We start from the raw sequence: 27,975 nt of genomic DNA, 5'->3' as shown, positions 1-27,975 counted from the left end.
CATAAGTAGAGATTATATTTTGTACCTAATCATAACAAATATTCACTTTCACAGAAAGGTTTTGATTATGAAAAATATTGCCAAGCACATTACCTAGTTGTATTTACCTAGTTGTATTTTGCGGGAAGGGGAGCTATGCTCGTGTTGTCCCGCCTTTGTATCTTGCAGTGTCTAGTTTGTTTTTAAACTCATGAATGGTTTTTGCGCATACTATTTCATTGTCCAGTTTGTTCCAAGTGTCCAAAACTCTATGAGGAAAACTGTTTTTCTTCAGTTCTCTTCTATAGCTATGTTTTTTTATTTTCTTTCCATGTCATCTTGTGTTTCTTTTGTCCCAGTTAAGTAAGTTCTCACTATCGAGTACCTCTGTGCCTTTCATGATTCTGTAGATGGTCAATAGGTCACCTCTCTCTCTTCTTTGCTCCAGTGTCGGTAACTCCAGTTTAGCCAATCTCTCTTCGTATGATAGGTTTGCAAGTGCAGGTGCCATTTTTGTAGCTGCTCTTTGGATTCTTTCTATTTTCTTTATATTCTTTTTGGTACTGGGGGACCACAATGTCGCTGCATACTCTAATCTAGGCCTTATCAATGTAACCAATATTTTTTTCATCATGTCTTCGTCCAAGTATGTAAACGCCACTTTTATTGATCTTAGCAAGTTGTAAGTCTCCCCGACAATTTTGTTAATCTGTATATCATAGGACAAGTCGTTCGTGATAATTACTCCCAAATCTTTTTCGGATCCTACTTTCTTTACTTCTTTGGTTCCAATTGTATATTTTCCTGATATTCTGTTTTTGCTTTTTCCAAACTCCATTATGCTACACTTCTTAGTATTAAAGTCCACTTCCCATTTCTGACTCCAGTTCCATACCCTATTTAGGTCTTCTTGCAGTGCTTCACAGTCCTTATCAGTTTCTATTTTCCTTAGCAGTTTGGCGTCATCGGCAAAGAAGCTCATGTAGCAGTTCACGTCCTCATCCATGTCATTCATATAGATAGCAAACATTATTGGTGCCAGCACAGATCCTTGCGGTACTCCACTGATCACCTCTTTCCAGTCTGAATATTTTTCTCTGAGCACTACTCTCATCTTTCTACCAGTCAGAAAGTCCTCTATCCATTTTAGTAGGTTTCCCTGTATTCCTCCTATGTGTTCCAGTTTTTTTAGTAGTTTTCTGTGTGGTACTTTGTCAAAGGCTTTTTGCAAGTCTAGGAATGCACAATCAGCCCATCCATTTCTTTCTTGCACTATGTCTATTAGTCTTGAGTAAAAGCATATTAAGTTTGTGGAGCATGATCTTCCTTGTCTGAATCCGAATTGTCTTGGGTTTAATATGTCATTGTCTTCCAGATGTTTTACCCATCTATTCTTGATTATTTTCTCACAAATTTTGGCAATGGTGCTTGTTAGTGATACTGGCCTATAGTTGGTGGGTTCTTCTTTGTTTCCTCCTTTGTGTATTGGTACAATGTTAGCGTTTTTCCAGTCCTCGGGTATCTTTCCTTCTTTGAGTGAGCTGTTTATTAAGATGTGTATTTTGTCTGTTAGTTCTTCTTTGCACTCCTTTAGAATCCAATTTGCAATACCGTCCGGGCCATGTGATTTTCTGACATCCAGCCTTGATAAATGTTCTGATATTTCCTTTAGTGATGCTGTAAACTCATTCATGAGGGGAGATTTCTTGTTTTTGTCTATGTCACAATTCGGTATTTTCTCTCTGGTGAAAACAGATTTAAAGTGATTGTTCATGACTTCGGCCATCTCTAAATCTTCTGTGTATTCTATGTTTCCTTGGCATAGTTTCACCAATTCCTGTTTGTTTTTAAGTTTACCATTCACATACCGATAGAATAGTTTGGGTTGCTCTTTGCATTTGTCTATAATATCCTTCTCATGGTTCCTTTTCTCCTCTCTTCTCACATTAACATACTCATTTCTATAGTTAACATAAATTTGCCATTTGCTTTGTTTTTTGTCTTTTCTCCACTTTTTCCAAGCTTTGTCCCTTCTGTCTTTTGCCTCACTGCATCTTTTGTTGAACCAACATTTAATGTACTCTCTCTCTCGCTTTTGTCTTGGTACATGCCTGTTTACCCCTTCATTGTAGTTTTCCATCAATATATTCCATTTCTCTTCCACTGCTGTTTCTTCCCTGTAAAATATTTCCCAGTTTGCATTCCGGAAGAATGTCTTTAGTTTTGTAAAGTCTGTTTTGTTGTACCTCAGTCTTCCTTTCCTATGCTTTTCGTTCCTCTCTATGTCTATTTCTTCCTTTAGTATAGTTTCGATGAGTACATGGTCACTCTTTCCAATTGGTGTCTCATACTGGACTTTATGCACTATTTCAGGCTCTGTTGTAAATATTAGATCTAGTTTCGATGGCTCTTCATTATTTCTGTACCTTGTGTTTTCATGGACCCATTGGGTCATTGTGTACTCCATGGTCATATCTAGCAGTACATTGCCCCACGAGTCATCTCCTCCTTGCACTGTCATGCTGTCCCAACAAATTTCTTTGCAATTGAAGTCCCCCATAACTACCAGATTACCCTTACCCATTAGTATCTCATTGAGTGATTTTCTTGTGTCATCTAGCATTTTTTTATGTTCAATTTCTTTCCAAGCGCTTGTTTTTGGAGGCACATAAGTCACCACAAACTTTCTACTTTTCATATTCTTGCCTTCGACTTTTATCATGATCAATTCAGCATTACCTTTGCCCTCTGCAATTTTTGTCACCTTTAGGTCTTTCTTGGCCAAGAACATGATTCCCCCTCCCTGTTTCTTGTCCCTGTTTTTTATCCAGTAGTTGTATAAACCTTGTCCGATAACAGTGGATGGTATTTCACCTCTTAGTTTAGTCTCTACAATTCCCATTATGTCTGGTTTTGCTTCTAACAGATAATCATTGAGTTCGTTCAGTCCCGAAATTAGTCCGTCAATGTTGGTATAGGCCACTTTTAATTTTCTTCCTTCTCCCTGGTTTCTTCTTCCCTTGTTTTGTTCGTTTTGAAGCGCCATTGTCTTAATCTCAAGTCTATTACTCTCCACTGGAATTCTTTGCATTCTGTCTCCGATCTTTTCAAGTTTTTTTCCTTTGCTTCTTCTCTTAGCGCCCTTTCTTTTTCTAATTCCTCAGTACTCATTTCTCTTTTTATCCATATCTTATTGTATTTTTCACTCTTTGCCAAGTTACCTACTTTTTCAAATATGTCTTCTACTACCACTTGTGACCTTAGTTTTATCTTTAGAGGTCGATTCCTATCCTTAGTATAGCGACCAATTCTGTAAGTCTCTTCTAAGTCTGTGCCTGAATCACTATCTCCCCCCTGAATTTCATTAAGGATTTCTACTGCTGTCTCTTTTTCTTCTTTTTCTCTCATGTACCTCGCCAATCCTTGTTTTTCTTTAAGCCCATAAACCACAATACATTTCTTCCTATCTACTGTGTCCCTGACCCAATTTGCTTTTTCGTTAATCACTTGAATGATTGTGTCTTTTGCATTATCTTGCATTTGCTGCTTGACTATTTCTTTGAAAGCAATTTCTTTATTTTCAATATTTTCTTTCCACTTCTTAATTTCCTGGATACTGTCCCCACCTAAGTTTTCTTCGATCTTTTGTGTCAATTCTTGGAATTTGTTGTTCACTTCTTGCTTTAGATTTTCGCTATTATTATCATTAGTTTTCTTCTTTTCATTTTCATTCTTCAGTTCATTTATGTCTCTTTTCATTTCTTTAATTTCGTTTGTAAGATCCAAGTTAGCTTTTTTCAGGTCAGAAATTTCGTGGTTTAGTCTTAGATAAACAATCAATTAAACCAATGACCTCTTTTCTTAAGTCCATGATTTCATTTTCCCACCGAGTCCTATTTTTGCTCATCTCTCTCTCTATCTCTAATAATCTACTTAAGTTCTTTCTTTCGTACTTACCAAACCCTAAGAAATCATTGTCGTAACACGTGGTGCTTTGTTTATTGTTTACATCGCGGTTCAGTGGATTGCCTCCAGATGGCTCTGATTCGCAACTGGCTTTCGAGTCGTTTTCATTCATTTTTGCTAATTTCGAGTTAACACAATTAACTAGCACTGCATAGATACCATTTCGGGCACTCACGTTCACTCCCCACCCCTACAGTACAAACCAGGTTTTCCTTTTTCGTCGTGAATCCTCTCCTTCTTGGTCGCGCGACGACGAGCGACGACGAGCGGTGTTGCTTCGATGATACATTTGTGCTTCTAAAATGGCAAGACAGTGATGGTTGGTGGTCTTCTTTCGAGATATGCTCCCTCCACATCTGCCTTCCATACTCCTTTTACTAGTCTTTCTTTGCTCATTCATTCCATGTGTTTATACGTTTATGATAATAGTATCAACTCGTTTTTAACAATGACACAATGCTGAATACACTTCTCATAGATAAAGAAAGAACATTCAAGTAGTTGAGTGAATTAAGTGTACAAGAGAAGCAAGATCCATTGCCAGCGTGTGAAGTGACACAATGTTTTAAATAACCTGGCGTTATCTGAAGTGAAAATAAAAGAACTGCTCTGTATAAAAAACAAAGAACACCAAAATAAGTTATAACAACTCCTCAACCGACAAAGTACCATATAAATGGGCAGTATAGCTTTTAGTACTAGTGAAAATAAAAGGAAAATATCAACCACTACAAAAGGGAGTTCATTCCATTGTGTTGAAGCATTTTTCTTTTGAGTTATCAAATTGATTTATCTATCAAATGGGATGAATTCAGTCCAAAGTGAAGATAGAGATCTCAAATCGTCCCAAGTCGTCCCTCAGCTTCCTTCATCTGAATACAAATTGCAACATCTAGAACAAAAATCTATAAAGAGCTTGCCATTGCAGTGAAGGGGTCACCTGACCTTGTTGCATGTGATACTAACACTTCAAAATGTGAAGTCCACTGCAGTAGAGACCCCATTATGCCCCCATATCTGCCCTCCCTCAGAATCATTTAGCCTTGGTCAAGTTTGTGAAATGCGTCTCAACACTGAAAAGGTTTGTCTTATTCCAGGTCACGATACACTCGAACTCAGCGAGTGGGGGTCTGCATCACTTTCCTCTACCTCTCCATGGTGACCAGCCTCATGTGGTACAATTATGATGCTGAAAGGACACCTACTGATGGCCTCATCCTGTTTGGCCCCATCAACATCAGTACAGAACAGGCAGGTGCTCTGTAACTTTAGTATGCATATATGTAATGTATGTGGCCTTATCCAGGTCCGTCTCATCAATCTCACCATGGGACAAGTGTGTTGTATATGCAGTGTATGTATGTATGTGCCTACATCCTTTAATTATATATCTTTATTTCTATGTATATATGTATGTTGGTGATAGCTGTTGGTGCTGTAGTAGTAGTGGTGGTACCTGTGAACCTACTGGTGACGGTAGGGTGGTGTTGGTAAATGGTTGTGTTGATGGCTGCAGACTTGTTGACGTTGGTGACAGGTGGTCATTATCGCGATGGTGAAACAGTTGTGGTGGTAATGGGGGCATCCATGAATGTGGTGGCAATTATGGTTGTGGTCGTGATGGTTGCAAAAGTGGTAGATATGGTGATGGTAAATGAGCTGGTGATGCATTGCTCAACAGATTTTGTCTCATGGAAAATAGCCTGTTTCTATAATTTCTCTATCACTCATATTTTTGTTCTAGAACACTCGTATATCATTATGTTTAGTACTCAAATATGTACCTGTGCTCTATGGACCATTTGGAACAAAAGGTATTGACCAACAAACAGAACTATTTTCATTGTATATGAAGTGCAATACCTTCTTTTTGGAAGCAAAAGCCTAGACAAATGAGTCAATAAGGGCCTGAAGAAACATGGCTGGGCATTCAATCAGGGCCAACTCCTTGCAGACTAAGAGTGTCCTCACGAAAATCGTACAAGCTTAAACGTTTGAAGATGAAAATCAAACACTCCTTTTTCAGTGTCAGTTGTAATCACAAGCATCAACACTTCCAAATCGATGGTGTTGCTAAAAGTTGATCTAATACTACTCGCTCTAAAATGGAAATTTCTTTGTTTTGTTTACCACTACAAAAGTAACACAATAGAGCATAATGAAAAGTTATAGAATAACCTATAAAAAGAAGATATATACATATACCAAAGGCTTTTTTCCCCCTTATAAGGGAGGTAGCCAAAAAACAAAAGCATAAAAACCACTCCCACCCATTTCATCCCTATCACACCACTCCCCTCCCCTCCACCCTCTTCCCTCCCTCTTATCTTGGCACATCCTGGATGATGGGTTATCCCTGCATCTTGTCCACTGCCCTGGGTCAGAAGCAGTGTTGCAAGACACAGCACATCCACAGCAAGGCCGCTTCATTAAATCAGTGACCCCCCCCCCTCACCATCCCCTCATGCAGAAAAGGAGATGGGGAGAAATCCCTTCAGGCTGCTTCAAATTTTTCCTGCACATACTCCCGTCCCCCCATACCCACCCACTCCACCTCATGTATCACAACATCATCCATATACAACCATTCTCCATTCACCTGTCTTCTGACCTCCCCCGTCCCTCCTCAACAGACATTCCCCTCTTCCCCAAATCCCCTTATACCCCATCCATCCATCTCATCCTAGGTCACCCTCCCATGTTCACTCCTTTCACATCTGCCTTCCATACTTCTTTTACTAGTCTTTCTTCACTCATTCTTTCCATGTGTCCAAATCATCCCAATACTCTTTCATCAACCCTATTTCCCAACTCCCTTTCCACCTGCGTAGAGCCGGTGGCCATTTACACCATGAAACAAAAGTCCTCAAAGTCAAAGACTACCTCGACATGAGAGGCACACAAACACTTGCCGCAGCCACCACACACACATCACATGCGCTACACTACATAGCAGAACACCCACACACACCAAGAAACATTCAAACAACACCCAAAGACCTGTATCACACACAGATACTCTCTTTTCCTCCACAACCACCAAATACCAGCCTCCGGAAACATATTCATAATCATATCACTCACCACTCCGTTAACACACTGAAAGACAACACACTGCTGCATGCCAGACCCCCTGATATCCACCCTTCTGAATTCTCTCTCCCACAAAAGGACAGAGTCCACCTGGCCAGACTGCGGTGCGGCCACCACCCAGCACTTCTAAGCTACAAGAAGAGGCTGGATGACCGCATTGTGAACAGCTGCCCAGGATGTAACACTTCACCCTATGCCATACAACATGGAAGACTGCATTATACACAATCATGCACGCAAACAACACAACATACACTCTATAAAGGATTTGTGGGAAAACCAAGTTTCAGCTGTGGCATTCCTTGGGGAGATGGGACTGCTCGGACAGACAGTCTAGGGAACGACAACAACAACAACTCCCTTTCCACCCCTGTTCTCCTCCTCACCTCATTTCCCACTCTATCCAGCCTAGTAACCCCTATCATACTTCTCAGACACCTCATCTCAAACACATTCAAACTCCTTTCTTCCTCTCTTATGTTCCATGTTTCTGCCCCATACAATCACTCCTTCATACAATCTCCTCTTAGCATCCATTCCCAAATGTCTATTTTTCATTACACTTTTTAATCCACCAAGGCATTTATGTGCTTCTCTCAATCTACATTCTACCTCCACCTCCACTCCTCCCTTTCCTACCACATTCGCACCCAAGTATCTAATACTATCCACATCCTCCAGTCTCTCTCCCTTAATACTCACTTTCAGTCTGCTGCCAGTTTCACCCCTTGTACATCTCATCACCTTTTACCCACATTTATCTTCAGCTTCCTTCTTTCACACACTTTCCCAAACTCTATCACTAACTTCCTCAATCCCTTCTCTGATATACTTTTGAAAATAATTAGAATACTATATGAACAATAAATCTCTAGCACCTGACAACTCCAGCACTGTGAAATTTATTCTTTATAACTTTCAGGATGTATGACAGCAATAAAATATTTTAGAATTATAAATGATGATTAGATTTATTTATACAATACGGAAAAAAGAAATATTATTTGATTATATTATATATTATCAAGAATAATTTTAGTCTTTGACATCTCGTACAAAAGTAGCTTATAATCATTCATGATGATCTAACATTTTTATTTAATATGTATATCAATTAAAGATAATTCATAAAGCCGTTTTATAAGATACATCTATTAAGACTCTTACAGCATAGATGAAATGCTTACACCATATTTCTTTTACCATTACTATGGTTGGAAAGTAAAATTAAGGTAATGAGATGTACAAGGGGTGAAAGTGGCAGTAGACTGGAAGTGAGCATTAAGGGAGAGCGACTGGAGGAAGTGGATAGTTTTAGATACTTGGGTGCAAATGTGGCAGGAAAAGGTGGAGGTAGAATGTAGATTGAGAGAAGCAAGTAAATGCCTTGGTGGATTGAAGAGTGTAATGAGGAATAGACATTTGGGAATGGATGCTAAGAGGAGACTGTATGAAGGAGTGATTGTGCCAACAGCACTGTATGGGGCAGAAACATGGAACATAAGAGAGGAAGAGAGAAGGAGTTTGAATGTATTTACCTAGTTGTATTTTACGGGAAGGGGAGCTATGCTCGTGGTGTCCCGTCTTCATATCTCATTTTATCTAAACTATTTTTAAATTCATGTATTGTTTTTGCACACACCACTTTCTCATCTAACTTGTTCCAACTGTCTATTGCTCTGTGAGGAAAGCTGTTCTTTTTAAAATCTCTTCTATAGCTGTCTTTTTTTATTTTCTTTCCGTGTCCTCTTGTATTTCTGTCATCCCATTTTATCAGATTCTCTCTATCAGTAATTTCTATGCCTTTCATGATTCTGTAAATAGCTATCAAATCTCCTCTCTCTCTTCTTTGCTCTAGTGTCTGTAGTTTAAGTTTTTGTAGTCTCTCTTCATATGATAGTTTTGAGAGTGTTGGTGCCAGTTTTGTAATTGCTCTTTGTATTCTTTCAAGTTTTTTTATACATTTTTTTGTACTTGGTGACCATATCGTTGCTGCATATTCCAATCTTGGTCTTATCAGGGTGATTAGGATTTTCCTCACCATTTCTTCATCCAGGTATGTAAATGCCACTTTGATAGTTCTTATTAAATTATAAGTTTCTCCAAAAATCTTATTTATATGTTTCTCAGGTGACATATTATTCATAACAATGACTCCCAGGTCCTTCTCATTTTCTACTTTTTTTATTCCTTCTTCTCCCAAATTATATGATCCTGTTATTCTGTTTTTGCTTTTTCCAAATTCCATTATACTACACTTTTTTGTATTGAACTCCATCTCCCACTTCCTACTCCATTCTTGTACTTTATTTAGATCTCTCTGTAGTGATTCACAATCTTCTTCAGTTTTCACTCTTTTCAGTAATTTTGCATCATCTGCAAAGAAGCTCATATAGCTTTCAATTCCTTCATCCATATCATTAATATATATAGCAAACATTATTGGGGCCAGAACTGTTCCCTGCGGGACACCGCTTATTACTTCATTCCATTTTGAGTGCTGATCTCTTATCACTACTCTCGTTTTTCTTTCTTGCAAAAAGTCTTCCATCCAATTTAGCAATTTACCTTGTATTCCTCCTTCATATTCTAATTTCTTAAGCAACTTCTTATGTGGTACTTTGTCAAAAGCTTTTTTTAGGTCTAGAAATGCACAATCAGCCCATCCATCTCTTTCTTGTATTGTATCTATTAGCCTTGAATAGAAACATATTAAATTGGTGACGCATGATCGTCCTTGTCTGAATCCAAATTGCCTTGGATTTAGTACGTTGTTTTTTTCCAAGTATTTTACCCATCTACTTTTGATAATTCTTTCACATATTTTTGCTATTGTACTTGTTAGAGAGACTGGTCTATAGTTGGTAGGTTCTTCTTTATTTCCTCCTTTATATATAGGTACTATATTTGCTTTTTTCCAATCTTCTGGAACTTTTCCTTCTTTTAAGGAACTGCTTATTATGCTATGTATTTTGTCTGCCAGTTCATTCCTGCATTCTTTCAGAATCCAGTTTGCTATTTCATCTGGCCCATGCGATTTTCTGACATCGAAATTACCCAAGTGTGTCAATATTTCATTCTTTGTTACTTCTATTTCTTCCATAGGGGGGACTTTTTCCTTCCACTCAATCTCTTCAGGTTGTATATTTTCCCTTGTAAACACTGATTTAAAATGTTTGTTCATAATTTCTGCCATTTCCATTTCCTCAGTGTATTCAACTCCTCCTTGTCTCAATTTCTCCAAGTCTTGTTTGTTTTTCAGTTTATTGTTTACAAATCTGTAGAATAGTTTTGGTTGATCTTTACACTTTTCTATAACATCTTTTTCATATTTTATTTTTTTCTCTCTGCACTTTTGTACATATTCATTTCTATAACCAGTATATATTTTCCATTTTTCAGGTCTTCTGTCTTTTTTCCATCTGGTCCAGGCTTTGTCTCTTTTGTCTTTTAACTCCCTACAACTTTTGTTGTACCAGCATTTTACATATTCTTTCTCTTGTTTTTGTCTTGGGACATACTTTTCCACTCCTTTTTTGTAAATTTTTGTCAAAATATTCCATTTCTCTTCCACTGATGTTTCTTCTTTGTATATTTCTTCCCAGTTTTCTTGTTGGAAGAATTCTCTTATTTTATCAAAGTTTGTTTTTTCATACATCATTCTTCCTTTTCTATATTGTTCATTTCTTTTCATATATTTTTCTTCATTAAGTTCCAGTTCAATCAATATGTGGTCACTTTTACCTATTGGTGTTTTATATTCAATCTTGTCCACTATTCTAGGTTCAGATGTAATTATTAAGTCTAGCCTCGATGGTTCTTCTTCATTTCTATACCTAGTGTTCTCTTGTATCCATTGTGTCATTGAATGGTCAGTAATCATCTCAAGTAGAGCATTTCCCCATGAGTCATCACCACTCTTTACTGTCATTTCTTCCCAGCAGATTTCTTTGCAATTAAAGTCGCCCATCATAACTATTCTTCCTCCGTCTTCCATTATTTTAGTTAATGCTATCTTTGTGTCCTCTAGCATACTTTTATATTCACTCTCCTCCCATGAGGCTGTTTTCGGAGGCACATAATTGATCACAAATTTTCTGCTCTTCTTATCTCTGTCTTCCACTTCTATCATAATCATCTCTACTGTATTCTTTCCATATATGACACCTTTCACGCTTATATCCTTCTTAGTCAGGAACATAACTCCACCCCCTTGCTTTTTCTCTCTGTTTCTAATCCAATAATTGTATGCATCATGTCCTACACTGTTGGGTGGTAGTGGGCCTTTTAATTTTGTTTCTACAATTCCCATTATGTCCGGTTCTTTTTCTTTCAAATAATCATTCAGCTCATTCAATCCTGTTATTAATCCATCTATATTTGTGTAAGACACTCTTAGTTTTCTGCCACTTCCATTGTGTTCTCTGTTTCCCTTATGTTTTTCTTTTGTATGTCGAACTTCCTTAGTTTCATGTTCACTACTCTCCAATAGAGTCCCTCCTCCTCTGACTCCGTTCTGTTCTCGTTTTTTGTCTTAGCTTCCAGTCTTTTCTGCTTTTCTTCCTCTCTTTCCTCTTTATTCATTTCTCTTTTTATCCATATCTTTTTGTGTTGTTCACTTGTTGCTAGTTTCCCTGTTTTGGATAAGATATTCTCTGCCGTTGTTTGTGACTTGAATTTAATCTTAATTGGTCTGGTCTTGTCTGTGCTATACTTTCCGAGTCTAAATTTCTCTTCGATTTGTTTCATAATTCCTGGTTCATCTTCCTGAACTGATTCTAGTAATTGGCTTACTTTTTCATTTTCCTCTTTGATTCTTGTGGTTCTATCTGTGTTGTGTTTCTCTTCCATTCCTAATATAATTATACATTTCTTCTTGTCTGCTAAATCCCTTACTATATTCTCCTTTTGTCTCATCACTTTAATAACTGAGTCTTCAGTATGTTCTTTCAATTGCTGTTTGACTATGTCAGTGAATGAAATCTTATTTCCTTCTTGGGTTTGCTTCCAATTTTTACTTTCTTTAGCTATTGTTTCTCTGTTTTCTTTACTATTCTTCTTCAATTCCTCATTCTCCCCCTTTACCTCTCTTAACTGTCTTTTTAGTTCTTCTATTTCATCAGTTAAGTTTTTATTCGCCTTTTCCAGTTCTTCCAATCTTTCAACCCTTTTTAAAATGGTGTTCATATGACCTAACCTACTCTCCAAGTCCTCGATCACCTTATCAACCTTCTTCTCTAGTCTTGTCAGTCGGGGGGGGTTTGTGTCCCCCCCACTCTCTTTAAATCCCTTGAAAATATTCTCATCACTTTCTGCTATATTGCTCCTATCTTCACATTCTGCTATATTGCTCCTATCTTCACATTCCTATTAGACATGTTATCATCCAACTCGTCTTGGGGTCGTTTGTCTACCTTACGGCGGCCCGTCAGGGCCATTTCCTCCACCTCCTCATTACCTTCCATTTCCCCAGCAATCCCTCCCCCTCTCCTCTTTCCTTACTTTCCCACTACCCCACGAGCAATTCCCCCCCCCTGCAAATACAAAAAGGCACTTCTCTTTGCGTTGGTATCCTCAATCTGCACTTTTCTTCAGAGCGTTCGTCAAGCCGTCCGTTCGTTTGAGATGAGGTGTCTGAGAAATATGATGGGGGCTACCAGGCTAGATAGAGTGAGAAATAAGGAGGTGAGGAGGAAAACAGGGGTGGAAAGGGAGTTGGGAGATAAGGTTGATGAAAGAGAATTAGGATGGTTTGGACACATGGAAAGAATGAGTGAAGAAAGACTAGTAAAAGAGGTGTGGAAGGCAGATGTGGAGGGAGTGAACATGAGGGGATGTCCTAGGATGAGATGGATGGATGGGGTGAAGGGGGATTTGGGGAAGAGGGGAATGTCTGTTGAGGAAGGACGGGAGAGGACAGAAGACAGGGGTGAATAGAGAATGGTTGTATATGGATGATGATGTGATGCATGAGGAGGAATGGGCGGGTGGATGGGGGGTGAGGTAGTATGTGTGAGCAAAATTTGACACAGCCCGAAGGGATTTCTCCCCATCTTCTCTTTTTATGCATGGGGGGACAGAGAGGGGGGTCGCCGATTTAATGAAGCGGCCTTGCTGTGGATGTGCTGTGTCTTGCGACACTGCTTCTGACCCAGGGCAGTGGACAAGGTGCAGGGATGACCCGTCATCTGGGAGGTGCTAAGATAAGAGGGAGGGTGGAGGGGTGTGGAGTGTATTCAGGGATGGAATGGGTGGGAATGATTTTATGCCTTTTCCTTTTTGGCTACCTCCCTTGTAAGGGGGAAAAAGCCTTGGTATATGTATGTATTGTTGGAAAGAACCCAAAGAATAGCTCCTTCTGCTTGACAAATGTAAATGTTACAGCATAAAAATCTAAGCATACTATTTTATCCTAGTTAATCATGTGTTATAAGGGCAGTACCTCACAGTCAGGAATTGCTCATGCCAGTCTCCAAGAAATATCACAGTGAGTGACAACAAGATAATATGGATCCAAAATTAAAATCAAATTGTTAAGGACTGGAATCTTTTCCGAAAAGTAACTAGACTTAGTTTTCATTACCAGGAGATGCCAAAATAGGAGGGAGGGAAGTGGAGTGTGATAGGGATGGAATGGGTGGGAGTGGTTTCTATGCCTTTGTTTTTTGGCTACCTCCCTTATAAGGGGGAAAAAAGCCTTTGATATATGTATATGTACAATATACTGGTATAAGCTTACAAATAAATTTTCTCCCTTGAAGATGGTGTGGTGTACAAATCTTAATGCCTGCTATGAAGGCACTTGTGCCACAAATATAACACAAATGAGTGGTTTCAAAGTAGTTCTCTTCCACAAGGTAAATCAGACCCCATTTGCTCCTGACTCTTGCGCATAAAAATTAATAAATAAATTAAAAAAAATAATGAGTGTGAAGAATTTAAATGGAATCTATATGGCCACCTAAAGGTTCTTGCACTTTTCCTCAGAGTACACCTTTTTGACACAAACTTTCCTCTGTGACTGTGACTGCCATAGCAAGAAAAGGATTGTGTGAAGAAAATGCCAACAAAAAGATCACCACTGACTCAGAGCATAATACCATCAATCTTCTTCTGGCTAATCCTGAGAAAATTTTATATTCCTCCTCAGGATACTAAGCTAGAAATGATGAAGAATTTCGTCAAAATACATGCAATCGAGTTATATATATATGTGTGTGTGTATGTATATATATATATATATATATATATGTATGTATATATATATATGTATGTATACCAAAGGCTTCTTCCCTGTTATGAGGGAGGTAGCCAGGCAATGTATGCACCCACCTCCACCCATCCTACTTCCATCTGTCACCCAATTATTTCCCTTTTATCTTATCAAATCTGCCTTACCACAATTTTTTGTATCGGCGCACCCTATACCTCCAGTTATTCCATCTTTTCCTCTCCTAATTCTCTCAACACCCTCCCATATGCTTTTCCAACTACACACAACAAACTGATCCCTCTAAAACTGATATTTTTCCTTGTAAAGCGAAGCTATACAAGCTTTCTTTCAGTTCTCTGGCCCACCCCCTACCCAAGGCACACATTAGATAACCTTACTAGCCAACTAGAAGAGAGAAGGAGTTTGAATGTGTTTGAGATGAGGTGTCTGAGAAGTATGGTGGGGGTTACTAGGCTGGATAGGGTGAGAAATGAGGAGGTGAGGAGGAGAACAGGGGTGAAAAATGATTTGGGAGATAGGGTTGATGAAAGAATATTAGGATGGTTTGGACACATGGAGGGAATGAGTGAAGAAAGACTAGTAAAAGAGGTATGGAAGGCAGATGTGGGGGGGGGGGTGAACATGAGGGGACGTCCTAGGATGAGATGGATGGATGGGGTGAAGGGGGCTTTGGGGAAGAGGGGAATGTCTGTTGAGGAAGGACAGGAGAGGACGGAAGACAGAGGTGAGTGGAGAATGGTTGTATATGGATGATGTTGTGATTGCATGAGGAGGAATGGGCGGGGGGTGTGGGGGGGTAGTATGTGTGAGTAAATTTTGACGCAGCCCGAAGGGATTTCTCCCCGTCCTCTCCTTATATGCAAGGGGGGACGGAGAGGGGGGGTCGCCGATTAAATGAAGTGGCCTTGCTGTGGATGTGCTGTGTCTTGCGACACTGCTTCTGACCCAGGGCGGTGGGCAGGGTGCAGGGATGACCCGTCATCCAGGAGGTGCTCAGATGAGTGGGAGGGTGGGAGGGGTGTGGAGTGTGTTTAGGGATGAAATGGGTGGGAGTGTTTTTATGCCTTTCCCTTTTTGGCTACCTCCCTTGTAAGGGGGAAAAAGCCTTGGTATATGTATGTATGTACTAGCCAACACATTATAACATATCTGACAAAGAGAGGAACAGTTATATGTATGTATGTGTATATATATATATATATATATATATATATATATATATATATATACATATATATACAGTGGATATCGTCTTGAACTCATGAGTTGGTGATTGTGAGTTCGAGTCCCAGAAACAAATTGGCTTGCTGTGTTCCGGACAGCCCTGGACAGAAGGGAAGTGAACAAACAACAGACTAAAAAAAGTGGCTTGCCATAACTGACAGGCTTTTGCCCTACCAGGTGTTTGTCACTTCCTGCTGTGTGAGAGTGGGATGGTGAAATTATACCTCATCTTTTAGTATACCCTTCTTGTTATTTTCTTCATTGCCACAATCAAACCCTCCTTAACCTATATTCAATAACCCTGAGGTATTCTACCTATCTTCCTTGTACCACCTTCACTTCCATTGACATTTGTACCTTTTACTATTTCCTCTCCACCTGACTCAACTTCATTCTCTTCACTTCCTTCTAAAACATCTTTTTATTATCTTCAAAAATTTCTTCCATCTTCTACACCATTTTACACCTGCTCTCCCCTTGCCTTCCCTTACTTTGCATTTTGATTCTCATGTCTTCTTGCTCTTCTTGTATGTTTTCCTCCTACCTTGCAACTAATCCATATATGCTCGCTTTTTGTCTCCTACTACAGCCTCTATCCCTTCATCCCACCATTCAGCATCTTTCCTTCTATTCCAACCTATCCTCCTCGTCCCACGTACTATCTTCGTGCACTTTGTCACTTCCTCCATCATACCCATTCTTCTTCTACTCCTACCCCTCCTCTCTCTATATCTCCAATACTTTCCTCATCTTTCCTTCTCATTTAATTTATTAACTATCAGCACCTCTGTTTATCACCCTTTTCCTCCTTCACTTTTCTTCCCTTCTCAATTTCCATTCTACCAAAATATGATCTGGTACTCTTCCATTCTCTTTTCTGAAAACAGTGGTGGACACTTGGAACAAACTGGACAATGAAATAGTGTGTGCAAAAACCACTCATGAGTTTAATAGCAAACTAGACACTGTGAGATACAAAGGCAGGACACCACGAGCATTGTTCCCCTTCCCGCAAAATACAACTAGGTAAAACTAGGTAATGAGCGGTGGCTGCAGCAGCATCTGATAGGTGCTGAGGGATGGAAACATAATCATGAGATAATGACCAGTTGAAATCAAGAGTCAAACTGTTGAACTGAGGGAAGAAAGTCGGGCCCAAAATCAAGAGGATATCTGGATTAAATAGAATGAGACAATAAAATGATGGGGAAGGGATCGGAGTTTGCGAAAAGCTATATTTCAATGAATGATACAGTAATCCCTCCCATATCTGGTTTGCCATTTTTCAGAACTCGCCACTATCCGGAGGCCCTGCAACTACAGGAGTTCCCTCCAGTATCTGAATGGGGACCGGGATCTGGCGAACATATCTGGAGTGATTTAAACAGCCCGTGCATCCCACCCCCTTCCTCCCCCATGCCCCATCCCAGGTGAAGCGGCCACAGAAGAGGACGTGCAAGACTGGCTAGAGTGTGACGAAGAAGACCCTGGGATGCACTTGCAAACCGAAGAAGAAATTGCTGAAGAGGTGATGCACCCAGATGAGCTTCACTCTGATAGTGATGATGATGATAATGATGAGGTTGTTGTGGAGGCAAGGCCTAAGTTTTCTGAGGCCAGGGCAAGCCTTGAAGTGCTCCTGGATTTTATTTAACATCCTGCTGCTGACGAAGAAATGTGCAGCTACACCTTATCATTATGGATGATTCGAAAAATGCTGATCAGAAAACACAGCAAGTGGCCGACGAGGCAGACCAAGCTGGACACCTTCTTCAGGGTTTCAACATCATCATCTCGTGAGGATGCACCACGCCCATGGCCATCGACTTGTCGCGAATTCTCATCACTACCACCAAAATCAACTCATGAGGACTCACCACACCCAGGGTCATCGACTCGTCACGAATTGTCATCACCACCACCATCAACTCGTGATGACTCACCACCACCACCACCAACTCGTTCTCCTCCAGCAACACCTTGGTCAACTCCATCACCACCACTGCCACCACTGTCCACACCATGATGTAATCATGTACTGTAGTACTGTACAGTTATGTACTGTGTGTGGGTTTTTTTATATACACATTAATGTAACGTGTGTTCATACATTTATTTACAATAAAATAACAGTGTATTGGGTACAATAATATTTATTTTTATTTATTTATTATATATATATATATATATATATATATATATTTTTTTTTTTTTTTTTTTTTTTTTTTTTTTTACACATTTTTGTTGATAATATTGGCTCAAAAAAAAAAAAAAATCCGTGTATCCATCACGTCCGTGGCTCACTTGATCTGAATATGGGAGGGATTACTATACCTTGAAAGAATTTGGTACTCAATGCATAGATATACCTGCTCATAGTACAAGCAGTTTTTCCTCAGTTTCCCTTCATAGATTATCTAAAACCAAGGAGAAAAGTGGGAGGTGAGCCAGTTGTTGTTTGCGGACGACACTGCGCTTGTGGCAGGATCGGAGGAGGGATTGAGGAAGTTGGTGGCAGAGTTTGGGAGAGTATGTGATAGAAGAAAACTAAAGATAAATGTGGGTAAAAGTAAGGTGATGAGATGTACAAGGGGTGAAAATGGCAGTAGACTGGAAGTGAGCATTATGGGAGAGCGACTGATATTCCCCCACCCTCTCCCCTTAGCACATCTACATCCTTAACTCTTCCCATCATAATCCTATTTACCACTACATAATCCATTAGCGCTCTATCTACCACCCTTCCCTCCATCACCCTCTCCCATGTGTACTTATGCTTGACTTTCTTCCGAAACACTGTATTTGCTATCATCAACTCTCTAGACACATTTCCACCATCATCTCTCCACTACGATTCTTTCCTGGAACTCCACATTTCCCAACCACTCCATCAATTGGACCATTTCCTGCCCTAGCATTAAGGTCTCCCAGTACTATTACATTTACATTTCTTCCTAAATCCGCTATGCACTCATTTCAATCTATCCAAAAGGCCTCCCTTTCTTCTACACACTTCTCACTGCCAGGCCCATATGCACTTACAAAGACCCACATCTTTCCCAGTTTCACCTTCATCTACATTATCCTTGAGGAAACCTTCCACTCCACTACCCGTTTACCTATCTCTTCACTTACTAGAATAGCCACCCCTTCCCTCCCTCGCCCTCTCTTCACTCCTGATAACCTCACACTTACACTCCCAAATTTACACTCACCCTTCCCTTTCAACTTAGTTTCACTCAAAGCCATCCATCTTCTCACAAACATACTATCTCTTCCCTTTTACTCTCATCTGTACCACATCCACGCACATTTAAAGACCCAAACCTTAGGGTGCTGGTCTGAGAACTTCCAGACCTTCTTATGTCTTCTCTTTTTTTGTTTAGGAATGTCCCCTGTGGGGCTACAAGGAGAAGGATGCCTAGTCCCAATCCCCGTCCCTTTCTTCTCGCCTCTTACTATCCAAGTGGGAATACTTGGTGGCAGTATTCTTTTCCCCCCATCACAGAAAAAGAATACTCAGAGAAATGGTACAGGACAGCAACAAGGGGTTGGGGGACAGCATAATGGAGGGACAGTCGTAGTATAAAAGTGTCATCATTTCTCTATGAACAGAGTTTTCCTCTATCATAGACAAAATTATGTGTGGCTCTCATCCGTAGGGGCGCCCCATATAGACCTAAAGTATCAACTGCATGCTACTTTGCCACAATAACAAGCAGCCAATACCCCAGACAGGGTATAATAGGAAAACAAAATAATGTATATGAGAAAATGACCTAGAGGATTTAGCAAAATAACCTCAATATGATAGAAAATTCCGCTACGTAGGGAGTCAAATACCGAACCAGAGTTAGCAGAAATAAGCTCAAGCTAGCGGAAAATTCCGCTAAATAGGGGGTGGAAAACGACCTCCAAGTTAGCGGAAAATTCAATTTTGCAGACTGGACCTTGGCTGAATTAGTTCGTTAAATCGGGCTTCTACTGTACAGTACATTGTCATTTCCATCATTATTATTTGTCACTTATACGAGTTATTATTCAGAGCTCAACAGTTGAAAAACTTTCATATCAAACATTATTGTTTTCCTCATATGAACCAACCTTTCCCAAAGATGGGGCCTAGGTCAATGAAGGCATAAGGCTTTCTTTTAATCTTCCTTTTACTGATCTTGTTGCAGATCCTCGTCGGTATCATGTCTCTTTGCATAACGTACCCACCGGTCCTTCTTGCCGCTTTCATCTTCAGACGCTCGGTGCCTAGAGTTCGACCCAAATCTCGAGCACTAGTGGCCATCCGTAAGCAAAGAAGACAACAAAGTAAGTTTTAAGGAGATAGCTAAATGCTTGCTTACTTGCTTATATCAATAGGGTATATGACAGCTAATTGTGCCCATGCTTCTGTCATCGTATTGACATGGTTTGTTAATATTGCCATTCTGTTATTATTTACTTTGAACACTTAGTTTCTTTTCTCCTCTGACCGCAATCTATTTTATTTATCTTTTGCTTTTTTACATTCATAGCTCTTGAATTGGAGTTGGATGTAGCCACCTGCCTGTAAACTTGTTTTCCTACTTAGCATTGTCTGTAATGTTTCTGTAGCATTTTGTGATTGTACCTGGGTCACATTGCTTGACTGACTTCTTTTTATCTTCTCTCTTAAATTGTAGTTTCAGTTGTTCTACTTTTCCTACCTTCCACAGAACTGAATTTCATCACCAATTTCCTGTTCCTGTTGTACATCTCTTTTGAGTTCCGCTACAGATTTTTGCAAGATTATTGTCTTCTCTTCTCTTCTCTTAGAATGTCTGCATTATATTCTGATAAATCGTTTATATTTACATGGAAGGAATACACCTGGTGACAACAGCATTAACCCTAATAACATTCCACAGATCATTTACTCCATTCGGAAATTTTCTTTTCATTTGCCTTCCCTCCAGGAAGTCGCTCACTTTCCCAACTATTTTCACTTCATGCCATAGAATGTCTACCCTGTCGTAAGGCTTGCGACAGGAAGACACTGTGGGAAATACTGCAGATATATGGGATAGGAAAGCTGTTAAGAGCAGTCAAGAATTTTTATGAGAGTAGTAGAGCTTGTGTTAGGAATTAGAAATGGAGAGAGTGAATGGTTCGAGGTAAAGGTGGGACTTCGTCAGGGATGTGTTATGTCGCCCTGGCTGTGCAATCTATACATGGATGGGGTGGTGCGAGAGGTGAATGCAAGGGTAGTGGGTTAGGGGTTGGAGATGGTTAAAAAAAATGGAGAAAAGTGGGAGGTGAGCCAGTTGTTTGCTGACGACACTGCGCTTGTAGCAGGATCAGAGAAGGGATTGAGGAAGTTAGTGACAGAGTTTGAGAAGGTGTGTGAAAGAAGGAAGCTGAAGATAAATGTGGGCAAAAGTAAGGTGATGAGATGTACAAGGGGAGAGAGTGGCAGCAGGCTAGAAGTGAGCATTAAGGGTGAAAGACTGGAGGAAGTGGATAGTTTTAGATACTTTGGTGCAAATGTGGCAGGAAAGGGAGGAGTGGAGGTGGAGGTAGAATGTAGATTGAGAGAACCTAGTAAATACATTGGTGGATTAAAAAGTGTATTGAGAAATAGATGCTAAGAGGAGGTTATGTGAAGGAGTGATTGTGCCAATAGCACTGTACAGGGCAGAAACATGCAACATGAGAGAGGAAGAGAGGAGTTTGAATGTGTTTGAGATGAAATGTCCGAGAAGTATGATAGGGGTTACTAGGCTAGATATAGTGAGAAATGAGGTGAGGAGGAGAACAGGGATGGAAAAGGAGCTGGGAGATAGGGTTGATGAAAGAGTATTAGGATGGTTTGGACACATGGAAAGAATGAGTGAAGAAAGAATAGTAAAAGAAGTGTGGAAGGCAGAGGTGGAAGGAGTGAATATGAGGGGGTATCCAAGGATGAGATAGATGGATGGGGTGAAAGGGGCATTACAAAAGAGAGGAATGTCTGTGGAGGAAGGACGGGAGAGGACAGAAGATAGGGGTGAATGGAGAGGGGTTGTGTATAGATGATGCTGTGATGTATGAGGGGGATTGGGTGGGGGATGGGGGGTGAGGAAGTATGTATGAGAAAAAAATTGACGTAGCCCAAAAGGATTTCTCTCCGTCTTCTCCTTTTCTGCATGGGGGGACAGAGAGGGGAAGTCGCCGAATTTATGAAGCAGCCTTGCTGCAGATGTGCTGTCTTGTAACACTGCTTCTGACCCAGGACAGTGGACAGGATGCAGGGATGACCCATCATCCAGGAGGTGCCAAGATAAGAGGGAGAGAGGAGGGTGGAGGGGAGTGGAATATATTGGAAATGGAATGGGTGGGAGTGGTTTCTATGCCTTTTTCTTTTTGGCTACCCCCTGTGTAAGGGGGAAAAAGCCTGTGGTATATGTATGTATGTACCATAGAATGATAGATTGCACACCTAAATTTAATTTTAAAGTAACAAGTTAATCTTAGAGTAGAAAATAACCTTATAGATCTATGGATGAAAGATAACAATAATGAATTACAGATCTGTCTACATACTTATATAACATTCTTCTCCCTTAAAAGGGAGGTAGCCAGCTAAAGCCAAGCTACCCGTCAATCATTTCCTGTTTATCTTAAAATTTGAAGACCTATGAAATTACATGAATAACATTGAAATTAAGAAATTGCAATTTATTATCATTAAGAAAATAATGGTGAATTGCACACAAAAAAAAAAATTCTTTATATCTCAGAAATATGAGAGATGATATATAATGAGATGAAAGGGACATGCTTACCTATACCGTAGAAGGGAGATGTGAAAAGAGGAAAAGAAGTATGGATCGTATAGACGAAGCCACTTGAAATGGTAAAGAAACAAACCTGGCACATACCACTTTTGGGAAGCAGTAAATGATTTCTGTGAAAGATATAAACTGAATAGAGAAAATAGCTAAAGAATTTTAACCCAGGGCTGTTATCATCAAGTACCATAGTTTGGTCAGTAAATATATTTGTAGATATTAGCAGTATGCCAAAAGTTACAAGTGACAAAGTGCCGTTTGCTCTAAAAAGTGTTGTACAGTGACCTCCTTATGCCTCCGTATACAGTGATTCTTTATCTGGTAAATTCTCAGTTACAGTATTTGGTAATTACTACCCTCAATTCTATTTACAGTAAAAAAAATTCACAGATACAATATCCGCTTGTGTTTTGGAGGTAAAATTAGATATTTTGAAGAGGAAAGAGCAGTGAGAAGGTATGTCTGCCATAAGTCGAAACTTGGCTTCGGTATACGGTAATTTCCCCCCTGTTTGTCCATTCTATTTTTCGACCTAAGGTTGTATGAACCTTGTCCCACCGTACTTGATTATATAGGACCTTTTAGTTTTATCTCCACAAATCCCATTATGTCTGGTTTGGCTATTGACAAATTATCGTTTAATTCATTTATTCCAGAAATCATACCATCCATGTTTGTATATGCCACTTCTAATTTTTTCCTTTCTTTTCTTTTTTGATGTATGTTTTCAATTTTGTGATGTACCATTTTCTCAGTCTCAGATCCAGCACACTCCAAAAAAACCTCGGTGTTTGTGTGTGTAATTACCTAGTTGTATTACATGAGAATAGTGAATAGTGTTTGAATAGTGTTTGCCCACACTGTTTCTTTATCTAATTTGTTCCAAGTATGTATCACTCTGTGTGGGAAGCTTTTTTGTCTAGATCTCTTGTGTAATTATCTTTTTTGAGTTTTTTCATGTCCTCTTGTTTTTCCATTGTAACTGCACAGTTGCTGACCCATGCACTTCACACCACATCCCGGTAGGACTCCCTCTCGTACAAAGGTCCTCTCTGCCCCCGTATCCACTACCATCTCCACTTGGCGTCCATTGATACTCCCCGAGTGCTCTGCTGGGAAGGTGCCTCAGCCCCCAGCTGCTTCAAGTTTCCAGCCGACAGCGTCACCCCCTTGGGCCGGCGGCACTCAGAGGAACTGTGCCCTCGTATTACACAACTCCAGCAACAGGGCTCTAACATCGGTCGCATTCCGTCCTCCAGCGACCGTGCCCTCCTCTTGCAGTCGTGCTTTTTGTGACCTACCTGACCACAGTTGAAGCATGATCCTTTGAAAGGCTTGGAGCTCACTTTCCCACCAGGTTGGGATGCCTTGCTACTTGCCTGCACACACTTGGCCCAAGCACGGCTCGGCCGACTCTTCCACCCCGACGCGTCGCTGGGAGGTTGGGGAGCAGCAGGGCTGACGCTCATGAGAAAGGCTTCAAACACCGCTGCCCTTGCCAAAGCCTCTCGCACGTTCTTGGGCGCAGCCTGCTTAACTGCAACTGCTGGTCTGGAAGGGCGTCCATGAAGCAGTCCTTGGCCAACAGATCCACGGTGTCCTCCGTGGCCATGGGGTAAGCGCCCCTCACTAGCACCTCCACGTCCTGCGCTAGTAAGGGAAGGGCCTTGTCCTTCCCTCGCCTCCTTGTCTTCATTTGAGCCCAGAACACCTCTGGTTGCCACCTCCTGCCGAAGCGACACCGGAGAGCCCCAACCACACTGTCGTAACATCACAGTTGCGCGGGGGTTAAGTGCTCCAGCACTTCCAACGCCTGCCCTTTCAGCATATTCACCAGCTGAAAGGCCTTCTCTTCCTGTAACCAATTTTGACGAGCTGCAACCACATCGTACTGTGCCTGGTATGCATCCCAAGACACTTTCCCATCATATTCAATCACCTTCCTCTCTTTCTTGTACCGCATGACCTCACCACCTCCACAGGTCCCCCTGGGTTGCAGTTCAACTGAACGACTCACCAGACGTCTCCCTGTGAGGTCATCTTCTGGGTTCACGTGGCAACAGTCGCCCCTCGGCCGTAGAGACGCCGGTGTCAGAGAGAGGCTACAAGGAGGTGAGGGTGGTGGGGTAATTGTGCTCACCGCTACACGACGCTCAGCAAAATTGCACCATGTCACGGTATCGAGATTTGCTACAATCTCCCCATATTCCTGTCTCAATAAAACCGCCTCAAGTGTCGATACCTTGTCAAGACACGTCTGCATGTGCTCATGGTACCTCTCTTCTTTTGCTTTCATCTCCTCCTTAACCTCTTCCTTAACCTCTTCCTTCATTGCCACTACCTCTTCCTTAACCTCGTTTTTCACACGGTGGTACATGTCGTCAGTATACTGGTTAGCATGTGTTTCTAATGATCCCATGTTTTCCCCCATAATTGCCCTCAGTTCCTCTTTCACTTCAATCATGACCTGTTTTTGTTGATCCATTTGGATCGCAAGCATATCTGTCATGACCTGTTGTTGGTGTTTCAACATCTCGGCCACTGAGCGTTGTGCCAAGAGCAACACTGACTGAGGAATGTGTTCTGTAACCTCCCAGTGCAACACCGTGTCATCCTCACGTTCACTCGACGCCATGACACTCAATGCCATCACACTCGCCTCCTGCCTTCCCTCAATTTCTCTGTCTTCACCATCACCGGTGGCATCCATGATCACTTAAGTCACTTACCACTTCAATATCAAATCACTTATCACTTCGATATCAAATCGCTCATCACTTCAACATCATCCCACTTCTGACACCAATTGTTACGGATCTCTGCAATTAACTCACCTTTTCTATTGCACATGGGTCATGATCATAGAATCACGAGTGATGGAAGAATGTTTTGTGGAATTGTCCAGGTCAGGGAAAGGAAGGAGTGTCACTTTCTTCACTTTATTCTGACTAACGAATATGAGGATTTTACACGTGTGTTCAAAACCGGGTCGAGGCTTACTCTGCTGCTACCCGGGGTATGGCGGGCGACGCCGGGACCCCCCCTGGCGTCCCCCCACGCATACCATCCCTACATACCCCTTGCTTCCTTCCATCAATCACACATTACAAATCACATCACATCCATACTAACCATCCAGGTGCACTATGCAACATTCATTCATGCTTCACAGTATGTTTGCATCATCTGCAAAGAAATTCATATAACATTACTCCTTCATCCATGTCATATATGGCAAACATGATCAGGGCCAGCACTGATCCCTGTGGGACACCACCTATCATTTCTTCCCAATTTGAGAACTTATCTCTAATTACATACATATACCAAGGCTTTTTTCCCCTTATAAGGGAGGTAGCCAAAATGGAATAGGCATAAAATCATTCCCACCCATTCCATCCCTAAATACACTCCACACCCCTCCACCCTCCCTCTTATCTTAGCACCTTCTGGATGACGGGTCATCCCTGTACCTTGTCCACTGCCCTGGGTCAAAAGCAGTGTCGAAAGACACAGCACATCCACAGCAAGGCCGTTCATTAAATCGGCGACCCCCTCTCCGTCCCCCCATTGCATAAAAGGAGAAGACGGGGAGAAATCCCTTCGAGCTGCATCAAATTTTGCTCACACATACTACCTCACCCCCCATCCCCCCGCCCATTCCACCTCATGCATCACATCATCATCCATATACAACCATTCTCCATTCACCCGTCTTCTGTCCTCTCCCGTCCTTCCCCAACAGACATTCCCCTCTTCCCCAAAGCCCTCTTCACCCCATCCATCCACCTCATCCTAGGACATCCCCTCATGTTCACTCCCTCCACAGCTGCCTACCATACCTCTTTTACTAGTCTTCACTCATTCTTTCCATGTGTCCAAACCATCCTAATACTCTTTCATCAACCCTATCTCCCAACTCCCTTTCCACTCCTGTTCTCCTCCTCACCTCCTCATTTCTCACTCTATTCAGCCTAGTAACCCCCATCATACTTCTCAGACACCTCATCTCAAACACATTCAAACTCCTCCTCTCTTCCTCTCTTATGTTCCATGTTTCTGCCCTATACAGTGCTGTTGGCACAATCACTCCTTCATACAGTCTCCTCTTAGCATCCATTCCCAAATGTCTATTCCTCATTACACGCTTTAATCCACCAAGGCATTTACTCACTTCTCTCAATCTACAACCTCCACCTTCACTCCACCTTTTCCTGCCACATTTACACCCAAGTATCTAAAACAATCTACTTCCTCAAGTCGCTCTCCCTTAATGCTCACTTCCAGTCTACTGCCACTTTCACCCCTTGTACATCTCATCACCTTACTTTTACCCACATTTATCTTTAGCTTTCTTTTATCACATACTCTCCCAAACTCTATTACCAACTTCCTCAATCCCTCCTCCGATCCTGCCATAAGCACAGTGTCTGCAAACAACAGCTGGCTCACCTCCCACTTTTCTCCATTTTCTTTAACCATCTCCAATCCCTGACCCACTACCCTTGCATTTACCTCTCGCACTACCCCATCCATGTATAAGTTGAACAGCCAGGGCGACATAACGCATTCTTGACAAAGTCCCACCTTTACCTCGAACCACTCACTCCATTTCTAATCCTGACACAAGCTCTACTACTCTCATAAAAACTCTTGACAGCTCCCAGAAGCTTTCCTCCTATCCCGTATATCTGCATAACCTCCCACAGTGCCTTTCTGTCTACCCTATCCTAAGCCTTTTCCAGATCCATAAAAGCCCAAAAAACATCCTTCCCTTTTCCTATAGCTTTCTTACATATGTCTTACCACAAAGGTCTGATCTACACAACCTCTACCTGTCCTAAATCCACACTGTTCCTCACCAATTACTCCCTCTGTTCCTCTCCCAATCCTCTCAATCAAGATCCTCCCATAAGCCTTCCCAACTACACTTAACAAGCTAATTCCTCTGAAACTACTACAATCACACTTGTCCCCTTTACCCTTGTAAAGAGGAACTATACAGGCACTCCTCCAGTCCTCCGGCACTCTACCCTCTCTCCAGCAAACATTAAATAACCTCACCAGCCAGTCCACCATCACTGTACCTCCTTTTTTTAGACATTCTGTATGGCATCCATCTAGACCAGGTGCCTTACCTGCTTTCATCATCTTAACAACTGCCTTCACTTTATCCTTCCTTATTTCTCCTCCATTCTCCTCACTCATCACGGTCATTTTCTTAGCATTTCCCACTGCAGCTATCTTTCCCTCCCTATCCTCCTTCACATTTAGCAACTCCCTAAAATACTCTGCCCATCTTCCCCTTACTGCCTTCTCTTCCATTATCATCTCTCCATCTGCACCTTTTACCTTTTCTTCTCTACTTGATTCGCCTCCTTTTCTGCTCTTAATTTCTTTCCAAAACATCTTTTTATTACTTTAAAATTTTCTGTCATACTCTTATCCCATTTCACATCTCTCCTCTTTGCCTCCTTTACCTTTTTCTTTACTTCTCTTTTCTTTTCTTTGTACCTCTCATATGACTCCCTCGTCCTATTTTGTAACCAATCTGTGAAAGCTCGCTTCTTCTCTTCTACAACCTTCTTTGTTTCCTCATCCCACCATTCACTACCCTTCCTTCTTGTTCCACAGACCATTCTTGCACACTTTGTGACTCTCTCCTTGAACCATCCCCAT

At 41.1% G+C, this 27,975-nt stretch overlaps 1 protein-coding gene across 1 annotated transcript in view; it reads left to right on the top strand.

Moving 5' to 3' along the window:
• Positions 1-27,975, top strand: part of LOC143030916 (polycystin-1-like protein 2) — a 292,044-nt gene that overhangs the window by 202,140 nt on the left and 61,929 nt on the right. Inside the window, exons 19-20 of the mRNA XM_076194168.1 lie at positions 5,043-5,196; positions 19,678-19,816. Coding sequence (XP_076050283.1) covers positions 5,043-5,196; positions 19,678-19,816 — 293 coding nt within the window. The remainder of the gene's footprint in view (positions 1-5,042; positions 5,197-19,677; positions 19,817-27,975) is intronic.

Source organism: Oratosquilla oratoria, chromosome 12 (genome assembly GCF_046742065.1).
Source record: "Oratosquilla oratoria isolate Oo_2021 chromosome 12, ASM4674206v1, whole genome shotgun sequence".
NCBI classification, from domain to species: domain Eukaryota; kingdom Metazoa; phylum Arthropoda; class Malacostraca; order Stomatopoda; family Squillidae; genus Oratosquilla; species Oratosquilla oratoria.
The sequence above is the reverse complement of the archived record's forward strand: the minus strand, read 5'-3'. Positions and strand labels throughout refer to the sequence as shown.